Genomic DNA, 19,320 nt, shown 5'->3' on the forward strand with positions numbered 1-19,320 from the left:
AGAGAGAGAGAGACATCAACAGGAAAAATAAACGAGAGAAGAAGAGCGAGAGGAGAAGAAGCTGAATGAGAGAAATGTGAAACTAAAAAAACTGTTTCTTTGATGAACTCTTTTTCACCAGAACTGTAAATGACGTGTTATCATTCGTCAAACTTTCATAACAATAATCTCTTCAAATACCACCTTAATACACACGCAGAGCTCCACCTGTCACTGGTGTTTGACCTTTTCGAAAGCAATCCAGATTTCCACAACAAGACAACCAAATCGAAGCGACGGGCCTACCCACAGCCATCCGCAGTCAGTCTGGGTGCTTGTCTCATTGTCATTCTAGGTCAGGGTATGATTACTGATGATGAGGACCTGATAAGAAAGATTCACTCTAACCGAGGGCAAGGTCACTTCCTGCTGCGAAGAAATGCAGATGTGATGAGATGGGGATAAGTGCCTTTTTAACACACACATGCGCAGGTACACACCCAAGAAGTATTCCCACACGAAGACAGGGACACAGAGACGTGTGTAAAAAAAAAAAAAACTGAACACATGCTCTATCAAAAAGCCAATCATTGAAAGAGAAACTAAAGCACTATCACCTTGACTAGAGATATACAATATGTAGCCTAACGGGAGCTATAATATCAATATGGATTTTATTTTTTTATATTGTGATTTTCTTGGAGACAATTCAGTCAATTCTTAAAAGATTCCCAAACTTTCAAATGGACCCTCTGTGGTCGAGTTGCAGTCGGTAATATAGGCTCCAGGTTTTGACAAGAAAGTAGTATGTGTGCAATAAAAAAGGACAACATTTCTGGTTGTGTTACATCAAATTTCGATCCTATGTCCACCTTAGTCCGAAAACGTTATAGGAGTGCAATGCTAAATTAATGGAGTATTTTTTTTTTATTACATTTTATATATTTTTCTTCTTTTTTTTCTTCTAATAATAGAGCATACAGGATGAAAACCTATGTAAACTAAAGTACCAAAACTGGCCACTGCTCCATTCTTCAGTCAGAGAGCAAATCAGAGAGAGCACACCTCTTTCCAAATCCGCCTTTCCATTAACCCCTTTTATTTTAAGTGAATAGAATGGGAAAGCAAATCAACAATCCCATTTGAGGCTGTCAGCAGCTCCAGTGCTCGCTGGCCCATCGAGTCCTGATGGTGCTGTGCGAACACCCCCGCTGTCACTGATAGGTGACCTCAGAAACACACAGACTCCCATTTTGAGACCAAAATGAAGAGAGACAGAAACATAGATAAGCCAAAATAAAAGGGGTTGGTTTAAGTTTTCTTTTCAAATTAAAATGAGGAAAAAAAGTGGCAATTTCATTTCATCACAGTGCCAAAAATGCTTTGGTCTTGGCCCTTGTTTTGCAGGAGAAATTCAAACTCTCCTTTAGCACAAAATAGATGAATGACAAAAGACAGGTAGGAACATACGCTCTAAAACTGAAGCACTCAAAGACCCCCAGGAATAGGAAGGCACAAAGAAGTATTCACAGAATCAAACACAAATACAAAGTGAAGCACAAAAAAGACTCCACAAGAACAAAGAAAACAAGTAAAAAAAAATAAAATAAAAAAAAGGACTTACATGCGACTGCTGGGTGGAATCTTGCGCCCATCTCTGAACCAGGTGACTTGTGGCTGGGGGAAGCTGCGAATGCGCGGTGCCGGAATCACGGCACCCTCTCCCTGAGAGACTGACTGGGTGCGTTCACCCTCCTCAAAACTGCCCATAACTATGGGAAAACAAACAAACAGTACACACAAAAACAGAAAACACAGGAGATTAAGAAAGGAAAAGGGTACGTAAAGTCACGGGCACATATCGTCCCTTCTTTCTTGAATCTGACTTTGGCGCCCGCGGAACTTTTGCCATCTGCTTTCTGTTGTGAAATGTTACATTGAGCAACTTTGATGGACAGCGCAGTGTTGTTGCCATGGTTTCCACAGTGCATCAAAAAAGGCTAGAATGAACTAAAATGTAATGACTGAGGGGACACTAAATTGACTCATATTCAGATTCCATATCCTCCTGTGTGGATGCGTTAAGGGCAATCAATCTTGATCACGCTCTAAATGTGTGCATTACTCAACGTAGTAAATGACCAGCGCTGCCGCTATTCTATTATCTCCTAATACATTTCATTTGTTACAGCGGTTTTATTCCTCCCCGGGCTCATTATATCTTAAAAGCTGACAAAAATGCTGCGCTAATATTCCTGCCCCATGCTCTGCCTATTTGTAAGTGAGATCTATAGGCAGGTTAGGAATTTTTAATGGATTTCACATCAATCAGCCCCAACTTCAATCGTGTTTCGATCTCAACTGTGCAATTCTATAATGCACTCATATTGTCTGATTCTGACTGTAAGCCTTTGTAGGGCAGCAGTCCTTCCAAAGCTGTCTGAAAGAAAAAGTGCAGACTTTGGTTTTGTGACAGCAGAATACCATAAGACTGTTTTATTCTTTTAGCTCCAAAAGAGGCAGGCAAAGGATCATATATTTGTCTCTTCAATTCAAGGGAAACAATAAGGGAAGTTCTGCTTAAATCATTTGAACATAACATCAAACACTAAATTAAGTTCTAACACAGTTTAGAAATATTATCTTTGAAAATGCAGGGATCAAGGTATGGGGCTTTGAACTGGGGATGTTGGAGTGGTTGTGCATCGATGGCAATCTTTTTTGTCCTCTCTCTCTCTCTCGCTCTCTTTCAAAGAGAATAAGAAAGGTAATCTGGCTATGCGGTGGAGCTGTGGTGCTTAGCTTAAATGAAAATCTGGGAAGTGAGCAAATCCCCTGACTTTGATCTGCAGTTTTGGGATGTGATGTCCTCCTCCCCTTTCCTAAACTCTAATGCCTCGGCATGTTTCCCTTTCTCCGAGGTGTGTCTCTGTGTGCAGTCCTAATTGTGCTGCCTCAATGGAATAGCTTGCAAAAAAGATCTCCCAATCTTTCCCAGTCTATCTTTTATCTCCCTCCCTCCTCTGTCTGGGTCATCCATTTATTCTGCAGGTGTCCTAAATTCTCCTTTTAACTCTGTCTCACCGTCCGCATCCCTTCATGAGCAAATGATGAGGGGGAAGAAGAGAATAATGGAAACGAGAAGAGGTGGGAATAAAGACAGAATAGCAGTGGGGTGGAAGCCAAGAAATAAATAAAAGCAGGGGTGGCAAGACAACAGACAAAGTCTAAAGAAAGAGAGGAAAGCAACAACAAAAAGAAACAGCGATGGAAACAAGGAGTCAGACTGTTGGACGAGAGAGGAGATGCAGAGGAAGCTGTTGGCTACAGCAACAGCATATTTGCCCGATACTAAAGAAGTGGACCAGCGGGACTGTTAGGCCCTCTCTGTCTCCCTCCCATCTCTTTCTCTCACATGCCTGGTTGGATGCATTGTTCAGTCAGGTACAGCGATGTGTCACATTCACTCAAATGTCACTGAAACAAGTGGGAGCCAATGAACCTGGCATACCCTGGGAAGGCAGCATAATAGGCATAGGATGGTTGTGGATAATGGGCGTAGGATGGTTGCTTATGGGGGGGGGGAGAGGGGGGGGGATTCGTTGTGACAACACTCTAGACACCGTTGCGTTTGTAATAGCTCGTTAACAAAACAAGGGAGTTGAGAGGCCTGAAAGAGGCGCTGGAAATTTACAGAAACACTGTGCATCTGAGCCCTATTTTCGCCAGCAAACGACAGATGTTGTTGACAAAAGAGAGAGAATGAAATAAGCGACGGTCATACTGAAATGGAGCAAAAAAAAAAAAAAAAAAAAAAAAAAAAACAGGGCAACAATATCAATCTAAAGAGAATGCTGAGGGGAACAGCTGTCTCGGTTGATAACACCCCGAATTATACGCAGGTAGATCTTTCACCCTGCCAGCATCTGTCCCTCCCTAGTCAGTCCTTGATACAAAGGCAACCAAACAGAATGTGGGCATACTGTGTACACTGGCAGTCAAGCACACACACACACACACACACACACACACACACACACACACACACACACACACACAGTATCTGTATCTATCATCCATCCCTTTATCTATCCATTAGGTCCATTCAACTGTGTTTCACCTACATGCTATGTGGATACTTACAGGCCACCTGTACTTCTGTGCGCCTCTGCAGAAGGGCTCCCACCCGATTCCTCACGATACAGCGGTAGAAGCCAGCATGGGAGCGGTCCAACGAAGGGATTAGGTACCTTTAATAAGCACAGACGCACACAAGACACGGATGAGTGTTCTCTTAAATTGCAATAAACTGGTAAACTAATTAAGACAGAAGTAGAAATCATCAAAAGGGTACTTATGTAAGTGCGCAAACTCGGATATTTGCAAATTTGTAAGCATGAACGTGCGGAAAAGGCACAAACACACATCAGCGTCTGAGCGCGCGCACACACACACAACCACCTAATAGAGGAACAAGGGCACAGAGGACACCAGAGCTTAGCTATTGTTTATTTCAATGATAATGATGCTCGAGAGGCTAACCCAGCAACCACAGCAAAGCTCTCCCCCAAGAGACACACACACACACACACACACACACACACACAGGCACACGCGCACGCACAGGCACAGGCACAGACAACAAACACTTGCATTAAACTTTCCTCTATGCAAACACAGAAATGCACAAAATCCCCTGGGACAAAGGTTTAAGCTTCATGTCTCCAGCAGTTGACACTCTCCCTCTGACCTTGAATTCAGTGTCCAGCTGTGGTGGCAGTACAGCCTCCCTGCCATGTGGAGGCAGTATATCATATACTTAATTATAAAGCTGCTATTCTGTGGAGAGCTGTTGTATCTTCAGCCACATCTGGTGATACAGCTGATGCCAAAAGAACAAGAGGCAAGTGATGATGTTAAAAATGTCAGGTCTCATTTATTTTGCAAACCCTCCACTTAGGGCTGTGCAATTAATCCAAACTGTATTCGCGATTTCGATTTTGGCTCCTAACAATCACAAAAACATAGTAATCGAGCAGCCCTACCTCCACTAAAACTATAATTAAAACGTATCTTGCAAGTTGCCAAACTTTAAATCACAGTAAAAATACGACTGATGTTACACGTATACAGGAAACAGAACACTTGTTTAAAAGAACACTTACATACAATTAAAATATACTTATATGTTAAATACGTATACTAAATTGTAAGTCAAGTTATGTCAAATGCTTTTGAAGCTACAATCTAACCACTTCATGCAGGTGGTGCATGGTTTGAACTTCTCACTCAAGCTCTCTTGTTTCTTCCATTATTTTTCATGCGCACAACAGAATAGAGTGCAACAACATGAATGCCTTTAGTGTATGTGTGATTCATTGCATCGAGACTACAAAGACATGCATAAGACACAGAGGAGCTGTTGCAGTGAGACCAGGGAGTGTGATGCAGCTAGGCTAGGCTATGATGATTTTAAGGGGCCATTCAAAACACCTCTAATGGTCCTGTGTGTGCGTGTGTTTGTGCAGCTGTTAGACAGCATCACCTGTGAACTAACAACCAGCCCGTTGGCTTTAGGAAGAGACTCCTGCAGATACTCATCAGTAATCAATGTTTGTTTGACTGTGTGCATGTGTCTTTTTCGATATCCGCAATACAGCAGGGTATACGTATATGTGAGCGATAACCCCAACAGCACTGGGATACAGAATGCATTTGTCAATTTTGAGTCATTCACTACAGAGATCAAGCATGCCGACTGCTCAGAACGCCAGGCATCATCTTACTTACCAGCCTTCCAATAACTAATAAATGGCAGTGCACTGGGAGATACATGGAGCGGCCAACTGTTAAAGTCTCTAATGTTAGATGGCAGAAAAACATCTAAAGATTGTAAATTAGCCTACGGCAAGTTGTACATGTTTGATTTGAGTCATTCTAGAACAAGACATTCTTGTAAAAAAAAACCACTTCTTGTGTGAGGGGAAACACTTATTACTAGGAGTGTGCTTGCCATCTTTGCTGTCACATTCCTGCATGCTACGTGCTCAAAAGTGCTAAGTGAACTGCCAGAAAGGATGTCGGTGTGCAACCTTCTGTGATTGGATGTACCTGTTTCTATAGTAACCACGAGTTTGTCTGAAAAGTTTTTTTGTGATTTAACCTTTTGTTTAAAGAGTGGTTTTTTTGCATGAACAAATGTTTGGGAAGTGAATGAAATAGAAGTAATAAAAGAGAGCAATTCAAAAGTTCAGAAGTGCGTTCAACAAGCGGTTTGCAGGAAAGTTTGGATACTTTCACCACATAAAGAACTAGGGAGTCACATAATAGGAGCTATGGTGAGAACTGTTCCTCTAAAATGAGCACTACAATTTGTGTAAAGAAAGAGTACTAGACTAAATATATACGAACAGATTCTGAAAGAATTAAGGCAAAAGTTTTCATAGACTGCTAGGAGGCTTAAGAGAAAAGAAACAAAATCCAATCATACTTTCTAAGAGGCTGTGCAGCTAACCAAACAAATACGTTTACTGAATGAAACCAAATACAAAACCTAAATATTTTAACAGACAACCTAATTTTTGGCCACACTCGAACATGCAAAACCACTGACACTGACCTATTCATAGCAGCCACCTGTTGGTTTGCTTTGCCACTCAAATTAAAGGGGATGGTGCATCCCTTGCTAGTAGCCTGGCTCCAGACCTCTGACAAATTTAAAAACGTCTGGTGTTGTGCTCACAGATGCCTATTATTCCCAGTTGAAGACACAATTGACCAATCAGACCTTTGTACATCAATGTAGATGTCATCAGTCTATACTGTAAATAACAAGAACAAGAACTCTCAAATCTGTGTATTTCTTATACTTGTTGTGAAAAATGGGAAGATAACTGCTTCTGGGGACCACAGCTTCTGGGGACAACAGCTTCTGTGTCGACGAAAAATGGATATGTCACTCACTACTAATTGTTTAGGGAAACAAGACAATCCCCTTTCCCGAAGTGAAATATTCTGCCAGTGACATGATATCAGGGTCAATGAATACAGTGTAAAGAAATTGGCAATTCATGCTAGATTATTAGCAAAAGTACAAAGGTTCTACTGTGATATTTTGATAGCTTGAAAATGTCTAGAAAGCTGCCTTTGTGCTTTGTAATAGGCTGCTACCAAATGGAAGTTGTGCTGGAATAACAAATGGTTGGGTGTGTTCGAAGGCTGTTAATATCTATAACAAAAAAAAGTGAAGTGGTATCAAATCTCATTAGCAGCTGCATCAGTTTAACCCGAAGAAGTAAATTAGTTTTTGCACAAAGTCTGTTAAGGCTTAATCAACTAATAAGAAGGCTCTAAATTAATACAATTACGTATATGTGTTATGCATTGATGGAAGGAAGATGAAGTGAATAGATAATGAAATAGTGTGCAGGAGAAGGGAATGGCAAAAAATAATAATATTAGTCACATCAGTGTTTGGGTGGAGAAGCAGCAGACATTAAGAGAGAGATAGCTGACAGGTGGTGTCGGTGCTCCAGGTTTAACCTCACTGAGGCCTACTGAGAATTCACCCCAGAGCCAGAACCTTCAGGGTGACTTTAGACAGTACTCTCTCTCTCGCTCTGTCCCTTATATAATGAATACAATTAACCTTTGCGGAGCTGTGCGTGTTGGCAGCAGGTTGGGGGAGTCAGCCGGGGGCTCGCTGTGTTGGACAGAGATTGATTGATGTTCCTGTGGTCAGCGCACTCCGTCAGATCCCCTTTAATTAGCCCCACTCAGGAGAAATGATTAGATGGAGGAGTGGCAGGGAGACGGATAGAGGGACATGAGAAAGAGGGAGGACTGGGTATCAAGTGGGTTGGAGAAGGAGGGAGGCCGAGATGGTAGGGGATGATTGGCAAAACTATAATCCTTGATTGAAGGCGGCTGCAGTGCACTTTATAGTGAGTGTTCCTATAATAACATCATACCTTGGACCAAGGTTAGCTCCCATAACATTTGACTAAAATTGCTACTTATACAGTTAGATTATAAACCATCATACACACAGACACACTGTAATTATACCCCTAACTGCATGACAGTAAATCACGATACATCATCAAGCATCATAAATCTTGGATGAGACGGTAATGACACATCTTTTGTCCCTAGCAACGATGCATTTGCTACAATTCAAAAAACGTTCCCTGTCATTAGGGTTTATGTCATTTCTCGGCTAAACACGGCAAATCATTTGAAACCTGATCCAAAAGGGTGTCTTTTGCAATAGACCACGTCATGCAACAATTATTTTACAACTCACAATAAAATCAGACACAGCACAGTGCGTCACGGCTCACTTGTAATGATGTTTTTTAGTCTTAATTGTGTTGTTTGGAGTTTATGATAAGGTCATCACCCTCTTACAACACTTTGATGTCACTTTACTTTCGTTAATGAGTTCACAAAATGACATTGTGGCATACTTGTAAGGCTTCAACAGCTCGTACATTTAGTACCGTGGCAAATTATTACTTTCATCAGCTTCATAACATTTATTTTGGGGATCATGATGGATTGATGTGTGCCAATATTCTGATTATATGCTTGTGCTGTGCATATGCATTAAAATATCCCTCACAGAAAGCAACGAGTCAAGTAAAATGCTACCATGTGACGAACACATTGACGCACAATCGAACATACACATTTCTAGGTCTTCACTGCGCTATAGGTGATTTGTCTGAAAGCAGGTGTCAGCAAATCAATAATGTACTATCATTTTTTTGAGAAGATGTCCTTTGAAAGTGTATGGAATTATGTATTGAGATCATCTTCTAAATTCTATATTTTGAGAGTCTTCATTCCGATCTTGAGAACAAGATCCCATCACATACAACACATGACAGGTAATAGGGACTTCTGGCTTAAGCTACAGGAAATCAATAGTGGGTAATTTGTCTACAGGCCCAAGGGGACAGCCTCCGTATGTTCTATCTTTTCTAAAACAGATGGATAACTGTCTGGTGGAGACAATTTACACAAACTATTGTCGTCTGTATTTTGTCACATGTACATTTATTTGTCAGCTTTACCATTCTGTTCCCTGTAGAATATGATCCATATAAAAGCTTATTTCCCTTGAGCTGCACAGACAATGCAATATACAATCCTTAAAGCAGTGAGGCATATCTGATGGCCAACATTGGTTTGGTCTTGCATGTGACACATGACATTATACTAGTTGACTGAAGCATAGGCACACGTGAGTCAAGACGACGAAGGCTGTGGTAGTGGGTGGTGCATAGGGTTGGGTATCGTTTGGTTTTTTTTCGATTCCGGTGCTAAATCGATACTTTTAAAATGGTGCCGGTGCCTGAACCGGTACTTTTCAATAAAGTTAAAAAAAATAAATAAATAAAAAAAAATAAGGGTAGTAAACAACAGTCAGTGACTTGTTTATTGCTAAGGCCATGGTCAAAATTAAAGATTTAATAATAACGTAATAACTATAACAATAACAATAACTTATTTCACCAGTAAATTGCTGTTGAACCCCAGATGGGAAAAGGGTATTTTACAATTACTGTCAATGCACCACGAGGCTACCAGTTTTAAGTGAATCTGTGTTGTTTAATTCCGACAACGGCAGCTGCAAGTGAACGCACCGTCTGTGTTGTTTAATTCCGACCATATAAACATACTGTATATCTATGAATTGCGACAAGGTCAGCTGCTGCGCAGACTGTTACATCCCGCTGTTGAAGTCCTCCACAGTGAAATACAGTCACACTTTACACTGTTTAACGTTAGCTGTCAGCATTTTAACCGTGATTAATCCAGCTGCTAGCTAAAGGTAGGCTAACGTTACATGCTGTCAGGTGTAGTGTAAAGTCAGGCACCGAAATGAGGCACCGAAACTTTCGTTCTTATTCGGTCTCGTTACTACCGTTTACGTCGGCACCGGTTCCCTATTGGCACCGAGTTTCGGTACCCAACCCTAGTGGTGCAGTTGGTCGCACCCACTTACTGGCAGTGCTGGGTATTGAACCACAATTCTTTGACTTTGGTACAGATGGATTCATGTTTGATCAGATATTATCTGATCTAAATCAGGAAGTTTTTGCTAACTTTGCTAATATTAGACAGCTCATTTAGGCAAAGTCCTTGTACGGCTGCTTGTACAATTTAACACTGATGCATTGAACGTTTGGTATATTTTGTCAAATAAAAAAAAGGGTTTCATAAAGGTACTGAAAAAGTATGGTTGTGGTATCACATCTGCACCCGTATCAAACACTTCCATTTGCAGCAGCAAATGTAGTTTGATATTTGAAATGAGACATTTAAGCAGCCACTTTGGTTGGTGAGTGGGTGACTACCGGTTGTTGGTTAATAATGAAAGGAACTGATTTGGGTGTGAATTACTTAATTTCTGAATCCATTCTAAGAATTCCAAAATCCTAAATGATCCACCCACAAACTCTAATACATGTAAAGGTTTTTTTCATTGCAGCACTTCTCCGTCCATTCTGTGACACGTGGTTTATTGCAATCCCTGTGCGATACAAATACCAGCAGCACATTTTTTTGCGTGGGTCTGTATAAATCAGAGAGAAGCCTGCAGACACCAGCAGCCCTGCCAGCCCACTTTGAATGTAGGTCAACACTAAACGTTTGGGAACCTCACCAGTATGTTTCTCACACCATTTCAAACTGTAGACCCAGCATTATGCAAAATCATACCATACCGTATCAACACAGTCAGTAAGTATGATTATCCTAACAGATGAAGTACACATAACTACACATTAACAACACATAATACATGCTGGTGAATGGTACGTCCTTGAGTATTTGTGGAATCAGAGAAAAGTACTTAACGGCTGGACATTCTGTTTAGTTGTTAATTTAATTAGATGTGTGTCAGGCTATACAGAAATGTTTGGTAACGCTGGCTGTGGATCACAAATTAGAAAAAGCAGCCGTACCTTGCCAACAGTGCAATGCCACTGAAACTCAATGAGACACACACAAACACACACACTCATATACAAACACGGTAAATGAGCATAATAAAACAAATGTCTGTTTTTGTCTCTCGCTGGAACACTTGCACTTTCAGATTCACTCACTGGACTCCTCCGCAGTAAAACAGGGAGTGAGCGATTGCAAGGGGGTAGAGAGAAACGTAAAAAAAAAAAAAATCTATTGTATCTGGGGGTTGTGGAGGAGAATGCCAGGAAGACAGAAAATAGATGTTTTTAGTTACAGAGGGAAATCCATTAAGGTCATCCAGAGAGAGACGCTGCCTGGCTGGCTCTGTCCAAGCCCTGCCAGTCACGGACATGATGTGAATCAAGTACAGACCCAAGTGTGGGAAAGTTTTCCGCCTGTAGTTGGATGTAACCGATGCTCTTTCTCCTTAGCAAGAATATCACTGATCCCATCAGAACATTGAAATGAAATGAAATGAAATACTCTGATTGAATCGGATCAACCAATCAGTTGAACCTCTCAGTTACACAATACATGATTCATTTCTGTTTTGCTTGTGTGTTGAAAAGTCTGTTATCTCACATTCTACCTATACTTTCTCACATTCTACCTATACATTTGTCCTGGAAAACCATGGTACATTTTTTTTATTTTTCAAGAAATCCAGTGAAGTGGCTCTACTTGTTTTATTATTTAATTATTACTTAATAATACACAATAATATACACTTAATAATTAATAATATACACTTAATACTACTTGCATTTATTACTTTCATTTGATGTAAGGGCTCTTCACAGTCTCATAACAGAGTGCACATTGAAGAACGGAAATTAGAGCAGATGGGTTTGGAAATGCATATAGATTAAGTAGAAAAACAGTCTCACAAACCAACTAAATTAATTCATTTAAATTTATCTTGACTTTGAGTGTGAAGGTGAGCAACAGCAGCAGCAGGAAGAGCAATGCATTGATTTGTGAGACGTGCCGAATGGTGCCAAACTCAAGAAAACAACATACTGTACAGGGAGAATGCAAGAAGGGAAATGGAAGTGAGTGAAAGGGTGAATTTGAATCTTAAGGTCTTATTCAATGCTTTGTTTCTCGTTCCATTTCATTTTCCACACATGCACTTTAACCCTCTAAACGCATTCACAAGGGACATCCATCTGGTTGCAACTCCCTAAACAGTAAACTGTTTTGGCTGTGTTTAAGTCATAATGGAGAATGCGAAAAGGATGACATATCCAATTTGAGTTGTTCTGAAGCTCTGCTCTTTGGGGATTGTTTTGAAACAAATTGCTGTTTATGGCAGTCAAAATCTTCTGAAAATAAAGGTGGTTTTAATTCTTCCTGAGATTATATAAAAACATCATTAAGAGTTGAAACCAGCAAACACTCAGAAAAGAAATCTGAACAATAGAACAATACACAATCCTGTTTGGAACATGTATTAATTAAATGAAATGGTTTAAAACTCAATCATGTGTATCAAATCATTACATTTTTTGTTGTTGTGTGGAGCCCAAAGGCAGATATGATTTTGCACACACGCACATTAAACTTGTTGTCATCTACAGCTACCTTGCCCCCTGCTTTCCTTCATCTCCATCTAGTTAGCAAGCTGAGCTTGTCATCTCTTTCCTCAGACATGGAATAATATTGTATTGAACTTGTGTTAATTTGTTCAGAGCCACCATGAAATTATATCTGTTAGAAAAAGAACTGAGGCAGACAGGATGAACAAAAAGGAAGGATGAAAGGGAGACCAAGAGTGTTAAGAGAGGCGGGAAGATGGAGTGGGGATTTTCAGAAAATACACAAGTGCAACGTAATGTATATAGCTATCGCTTTGAAAACATGTTTTTATACTAAATGTACTAGTGGCTTATTTCTGAACCCATTGTCACACGTTGCAGACGAGACAGTGACACTCCATTATGCTAGCTGTCAAAATGTTAATCTAATTTTCTAGGTTTCTTTTCCCTATTTTGATTGTGAAAAAGCAGAGCACTCTTCTAGTTGTGATTGTATTGTAGGAAAAAAACAAATATTCACTCCTCAAAAACTGACAACAACAAGAGACAGTAAGTACAAAGAGATAAAAAGTCAATCATCGTGAACTTGTGATGCTGAAACTGTCAACATGTCTTCTCGCTCATGCAATTTCATTTTCTCCTGTGACGGACTGTTGATTAGACTGTAGAGTGTAGATTATGTGTTTGCTAGGTCCTTTAAGACCCCTTTTTTTTTTTTTTTTTTTTTTTTTTTTTTGCAGTCTGTCCGTCTCATTACAATATGAAAATTGGAGAGAGGTTTATTATTCCCTACAGGAAACAGAGGCCACACTACACCAATCCAGCCAAGAAACAATTGACAAACAAAAAGACTCTTGAGGTTCGATTAATAATTACCTCACTTAATTAAGTTTCTAGGTTAAATTGGCGGCATAAAGACATGCCAGGTAAACGCCCCTGAGGTTTTGGTGTGATAGGAAGTTGTGGTGCTATGCACTGTATTTATAGACTAATTGATCCACTGAAGCATTGTGTGTGGGATAATTCACTGACTGATGGGTTAAAAAAATCCTTAACTGTATTGGATACAATCTTCAATCTTAATTAAGTTGAATTTAATTTCTTTGAAATTATTATTCGGGAACAAAGAAAGCAGGGTGCTGGCCAAATGCTGTGAATGAATACATGTGTGTGTGGCTGGTTAGCATTCGGATACTATGTAGGGGATGTTGTTATGTCACAGCAGTCAATGCTGAGCCTGTTCTCTCCCAAGTGTGGCCCTCCCCACACAGAAGACTACTAAAACTGTGCCACCTCTTCCAGCACTCTCTCTCTCTTCCACACGTTCCCACCTACAGTCCCACAGTACATGTTGAATAGTAACACGCGCACGCACGCAAGCACACACACACACAGACACACACACACACACACACACACACACACACACACACACACACACACCTGGCAGTATTGATCGGTTGCCAGAGGACACAAGGTCAAGTCACATGGTGTCAATATTTAAACCAGCACTCAGCATTGGTGACCTCTACCATAACCTCATTAATATGGGGGGTCTGCTTTGCTCAAATACTCTCCTGGCACAGAGAAAGGTCGACTACACTGCATACCTACACACAAACAACACACACACACACACACACACACACACACACACACACACACACACACACACACACACACACACACACACACACACACACACACACACACACACACACACACACACACACTACTCTTTCACATGTGAAAAGCTGTCAAAACATACAAGGAAATTAATGGATACACTCTATGTTCATTGAGTTTCCTATTGAAACCATAGACTGTACATAAAGATGGACGATGCATCTACACTTCCTATCACTGTACAAAAGTGAAGCCAAATAATCCCAGATATGGGCCCTGGCATCTTGTAATTTTGGAGCCAGAGTCTGCGCAGTAGTGATCGGGCGGTGAACCAGCGGTATGAAAGTCCCGCCCATACACCCGCACAACCAATCATGAGTCAATCACAACGGTAATAGCTCAAATAACTTGACACTTGAACAAATATCAGTGTGATAAGAACGACCTAAAATGACAGAAACCCATCTTTTGGAAACATTTATTTGACGTGTACTTTGATTTTATAGTGTGGCCTATGTCCCATCTGCTAACATAGAAGGGGCGGGATTTATGACCTATACAGCAGCCAGCCACCTGGGGGCAATCAAGATGTTTTGGCTTCACTTATACAGTCTATGCATCTATCCCTTATTGAAACAGGATGTTGCGGTGGTACATAGCACAGTGAAGTATAGTTCTGAACTGTAAACCAAAGGGATGTCAGTTAGTAAGTGCTCATATTTTGCTTTTTGGCTTTTTCCCTTTCTTTTATTGTGTTATATATCGTTATACATTATAGGTTTAAAAAGTGAAAAAGCCCAAAGTCCACCCCAAACAGACTTACCATCTTCTAGAGAAAACACTGTTCACAAACTGCTCCAAACAGCTCTATTGTAGTCTAGCCTTTACTTCTGTGACAAACGTTGGTCACTTTGTAACACACGTTATAATGGAGAGCTCAACACAGGGTGAAAAGAGGAGCTGCAGCAATGTGCAGTACAAAGAAATATATATGTTATATAATATAATATAATAATATGTTTTTTGAAAATGAAACCACATAAACCCATTGTGGTACAACCTCTAAATGCAATTATCAACCTGAAAATGAGCATAATATGAGCACTTTAAGCTTAGACAGATTGTTTGATTCGCTTTAAGGGAGATTGTGATTTCCTTATTTGTTAGTGCGACAACTGTTTTTTGAGAACATTACACATTTTCTGCAAATCTGAAGTGTCCATTTTACCTGGTCTTAAATCATGCTTTTATACAGTATACACACACTCACACACACACATGCAGAATGCTTTGTGCCTGAATGCTTGTTTAATCACTCATTCTATCACTCCATCACTTCCCCAATAAAACAGTCAAGGGGGCCTTAAGGCTTCAACAGACAGCGTAATTCTCAAGAACAGTCCATTCTGATTAATTGTTCTAGCATCTGTGTGTCACTTTTGCCCTTGCTATCCCGCTTTTCCCGCTCTGGTCTTATCTGTCTCCAACGATTGTCAGGAGAAAGGCCTGACTCGATCAATAGGGCTGATGCTGCTTGTACGTCCACTCTCATGTTATTTTCACATGTGAACACAACAGTTCAGCTAAGATCAGCAAAGTGTGTGTCCACAAGCTTTCTTTCAATCCTCTAGTGACTCATTTACACTGATGACTGCACACAAGCACACACACACACACACACACACACACACACACACACACACACACACACACAAACACTCGGTGCAGACACACTGCTCCCTGAGATAAGAGCAACGTTCGCCACATTCCAGATCTTAAAGTTACCATTTAAGACGGTTTATCTCCTGCTCTACCTCTCGTTCACGCCTTTCGCTGCCTCACTAGAGAGAGTAATGGAGGTCACAGAGCCATGGGGCGAAAGGAGAGAGGCAGAAGCAAAAACAGAGGAAGAGAGAAAGCAAAACAGCAATAGCTATTTATTTATTTAGTAGGCTATTCCGTGATGAAACTATAACTGGCTGTGTTGGGGAAAAAAAAAAATTACGTGCAAAATATACTGCCCCGCAGGTACCAAAACGGCTCTGGAGAACTGAGCTTTCATTTGACCTTAATTTGACATCTTTTTAGGCAGAATATTCTTAAAAAACAAAACACACAAGACCTAAAAAAATGCAGGTACTCTGCCTTTAGACAATCTCAAAGGAACACACAACTACAAACAAAATGTGTTGTTTCATGTTTCTTTTCCATTTGAACTAAAACAAGTATAATTAATTATAATTTGATGTTTAAATACTAGGGCTGCCACCTCTTAGTCGATTAGTCAACTAATCGGTCGTTTTGGTCTTAGTCGACTAAGATTTCTTTAGTCGATTAGTCATTTTTTATGCTTATTCATGCTTAATTACTTATTTCCAAGAAACTTCTGAGCACATTTATGTAAACACAAGATTTAAAGTGGTGCTTTTGCAGGATTAATTGTGGAGAAACTCAGTTTTACAGATGGTTAATTAACTACATTTGTATTGAAGTTTTTACTTCATCAGAATTTGATTTACCTACCACTTTATTTCTGTGGTACGATATTAATAATGTGAGATAATATTAAAACTAATTAGTATGGGAAAACAGGTACTGTAGGAAAATGTGGGAAGCTTTTTGCTTTAGCTAAGGTTAGCTGTGGCCACCTCACCCAGTTAACTTTACCTCAAAGGATTTGTCTTAAGTCAAGTTCAAATCTAAACCATGCTACATGTACATTCAAAACGTATTGGTTGCTGTAATCATTTCCTCTGTATATTCCGTCCATAATGAAGCCAGAATGCGGTAACTGCCACCTGTATATTGTGGTATGGCTAGAATTTGAGTTTAGTCTAAAATGTCAAAAAGGGAAAAAAAAAAAAAAAAATGTTTTGCATTTGTATGACAGTAAACTGTTGCAAATATGGCAGCATTCTGACCAAATTAAAATGTCCATCCCATTTATCGGACCAATCGTATCCATCATTCAATCGGTCAGTAATACATCTCTCTTTCTTTCTTCATGTAAAAGAAAAACAAAAAATCAGGTCATTCAGAAAATAATAATATAGATAACATAGATACTCTCTCACTTGTTCTCTCTCTTCAACAAAGTTATTCAGTTTGTCCTGACCTGTACTCCAGAGAGAAGCGGGTCAGCTCTGTGCTGTTGTGGATCCATTTGAACTCCAGTGGCCAGCTTCCCTCAGCCATACAGGTCAGCACCAGCCTGTTGCGTTCCAGATGGAGCTGGCTACGCACCGGCTCGGTCTTGAAGTAGGGAGGCACGTCATCTGTAAAGAATAAAGAACAGAGTTAGGAATTAGGATTTTTTATTTTTTTTTTATGAGACATCTTAAATACCTCAAACGCATCCAAATAAAGAACACCCACTCTTAAATCCCGCATACATCCGTGAACCCGGAGGCACAAATGTGCACAGAAAAACACAGACTACAGAATGACAGGAAAAAGGTGTTAGCATTAAGGATAAAAGAGAGGGAAGCAAATGCATTTTCTTGTAAACTTATCTTACAAAAAAAACAACATTTGAATGGGAAACTTGAACAAAGAGGCAACTGCTGTTGATGCTTACATCGGACTGTAACAGATTGTAGATGGTCGGATGCTAGGATCTCACCGAAGACAAAGCAAACTCTGCTTTATTTGATTATCACTCGCATGTAAACACCAAGCTGCCACACTCCAGATGGAAAACCCTTTCTGAACGTGTCCCTTTTGAAGGTACCTAATCTCATGTGAGGCACTGTTGCCTGCGTTCTTGACTTGCTCGGGGAGTGTCAGAGATGTCTGGCTAACAGGGAAGTGGAAGCAGAGGCATCAAGTCAGGAAGGATTGCTCCTGCATCTCCTGCACTGTGTATTTGTGTGTCAGTAACTCACTGGCACAGGGCACCACTTTCCTCCAAGCTAGACAGAGCAGACAGGAGAGGAGTAAAGCCGAGGAGGAGGCATGAAATCCTTTCATCATTCGTTCGCCTCCACTCCGTTTCGCTCTGTCTTTCGCTCTTTCTGTGTTTCTTATACACGCTCTGCTGAAGTGTGAAGGAATGGATTGAGGAAGACCGTCGAGAACCTCTCCACAGGGTGATGCACATACTGAACATGGCGACACACACACAGCCACACACACAGCCACGCACACACACACACACACACACACCGATTTATATCTCAATCAAGAAGCCTCACACACAAACTGTCAAGGTCCCTTGCAGTTCTAATATCTCACCCTTGATAAATGACGCAAAAATGGAGAGCTTACTTGATGATCATTGTAAATATAGAACACATTAATTGGATGGTTGGATAATATAATTATCAAATTGACTGATAATCAGGCATTGGAATTAAACTGTCAAAATGATCTATAGTGCTGATATTTTGTTCTTCAATTGCGGCTCAACAAATCCACCGGAGGTAGACTGATAAGAGGAGGAATGGGGAAGAAAATAGGGAATGAAAGGAAAATAGAGTGAGAGGACCAAAGATGATTTACAAGCTTTTCACTTTCATTCTACTGAGGCTTCTGGAAGTATACGCTTCATTTGATGACATTATTTCTTTGTAGGTAGTATTAACACTATTTGTATAGCGTGAAGTACTTGAAGTGAAGTATCTTATCATGGAGGTACACAACATTGTAAAACATCCGGTAACACTTTACTTGAAGGCATCTACATAAGAGTGACATGACACTGTCATGAACACATGACACTGTCATGACACAGTCATGACACATGAACCCGAACCCTAACCCTAACCCTTGTCATGGCAAAAACCGAATGACACTCACTAAAAGAAGTGTTATGTCATAAACATTTATGACTTGTTTATCATGTTTATGACACGTTCATGACAGTGTCATGTCACTCTTATGTAGATACCTTCAAGTAAAGTGTAACCAAACATCCTTAGTTTCCAGTTCCAAATGCTCAATCATCTACACAACTCTTGTTGCTGCTGTTCTGATATTTTGGCTACACTCATTGAAATAAATGGGCTGAACAAAGTATTAAAAAATGCTTTTCAGTATGATGCAATACAGTTCAACAGCACCATAAATTACAGCTTCCAAAATGTGACCATAAAGTTGAATCAAAACCTCTGTAAAAACATTATAACCTTCATGAAGGTAGGATTTATACAGGACTGCTGTGTAATACCACATTAGATTTAGTTAACTGAAACTGAAC

General features: G+C 40.2%; 1 protein-coding gene across 4 annotated transcripts in view; it reads right to left on the reverse strand.

Moving 5' to 3' along the window:
• The window catches only part of sdk2b (sidekick cell adhesion molecule 2b), a 79,019-nt gene extending 61,629 nt beyond the window's left edge, over positions 1-17,390 (reverse strand). For 3 of the 4 annotated variants that reach the window (XM_028567587.1, XM_028567588.1, XM_028567589.1), the window contains exons 1-3: positions 17,239-17,379; positions 4,123-4,229; positions 1,604-1,751 (exon numbers count right to left, since the gene is read on the reverse strand). In XM_028567587.1, the coding sequence (XP_028423388.1) occupies positions 1,604-1,751; positions 4,123-4,229; positions 17,239-17,318 (335 nt within the window). In that variant the 5' untranslated portion in view covers positions 17,319-17,379. Of the gene's footprint in view, positions 1-1,603; positions 1,752-4,122; positions 4,230-17,238 lie in introns of all 4 variants that reach the window. The other variant, XM_028567586.1, reaches the window with a different exon arrangement.
• Positions 17,391-19,320: the final 1,930 nt, after the last annotated feature.

Source organism: Perca flavescens, chromosome 21 (assembly GCF_004354835.1).
Source record: "Perca flavescens isolate YP-PL-M2 chromosome 21, PFLA_1.0, whole genome shotgun sequence".
Classification (NCBI taxonomy): Eukaryota; Metazoa; Chordata; class Actinopteri; order Perciformes; family Percidae; genus Perca; species Perca flavescens.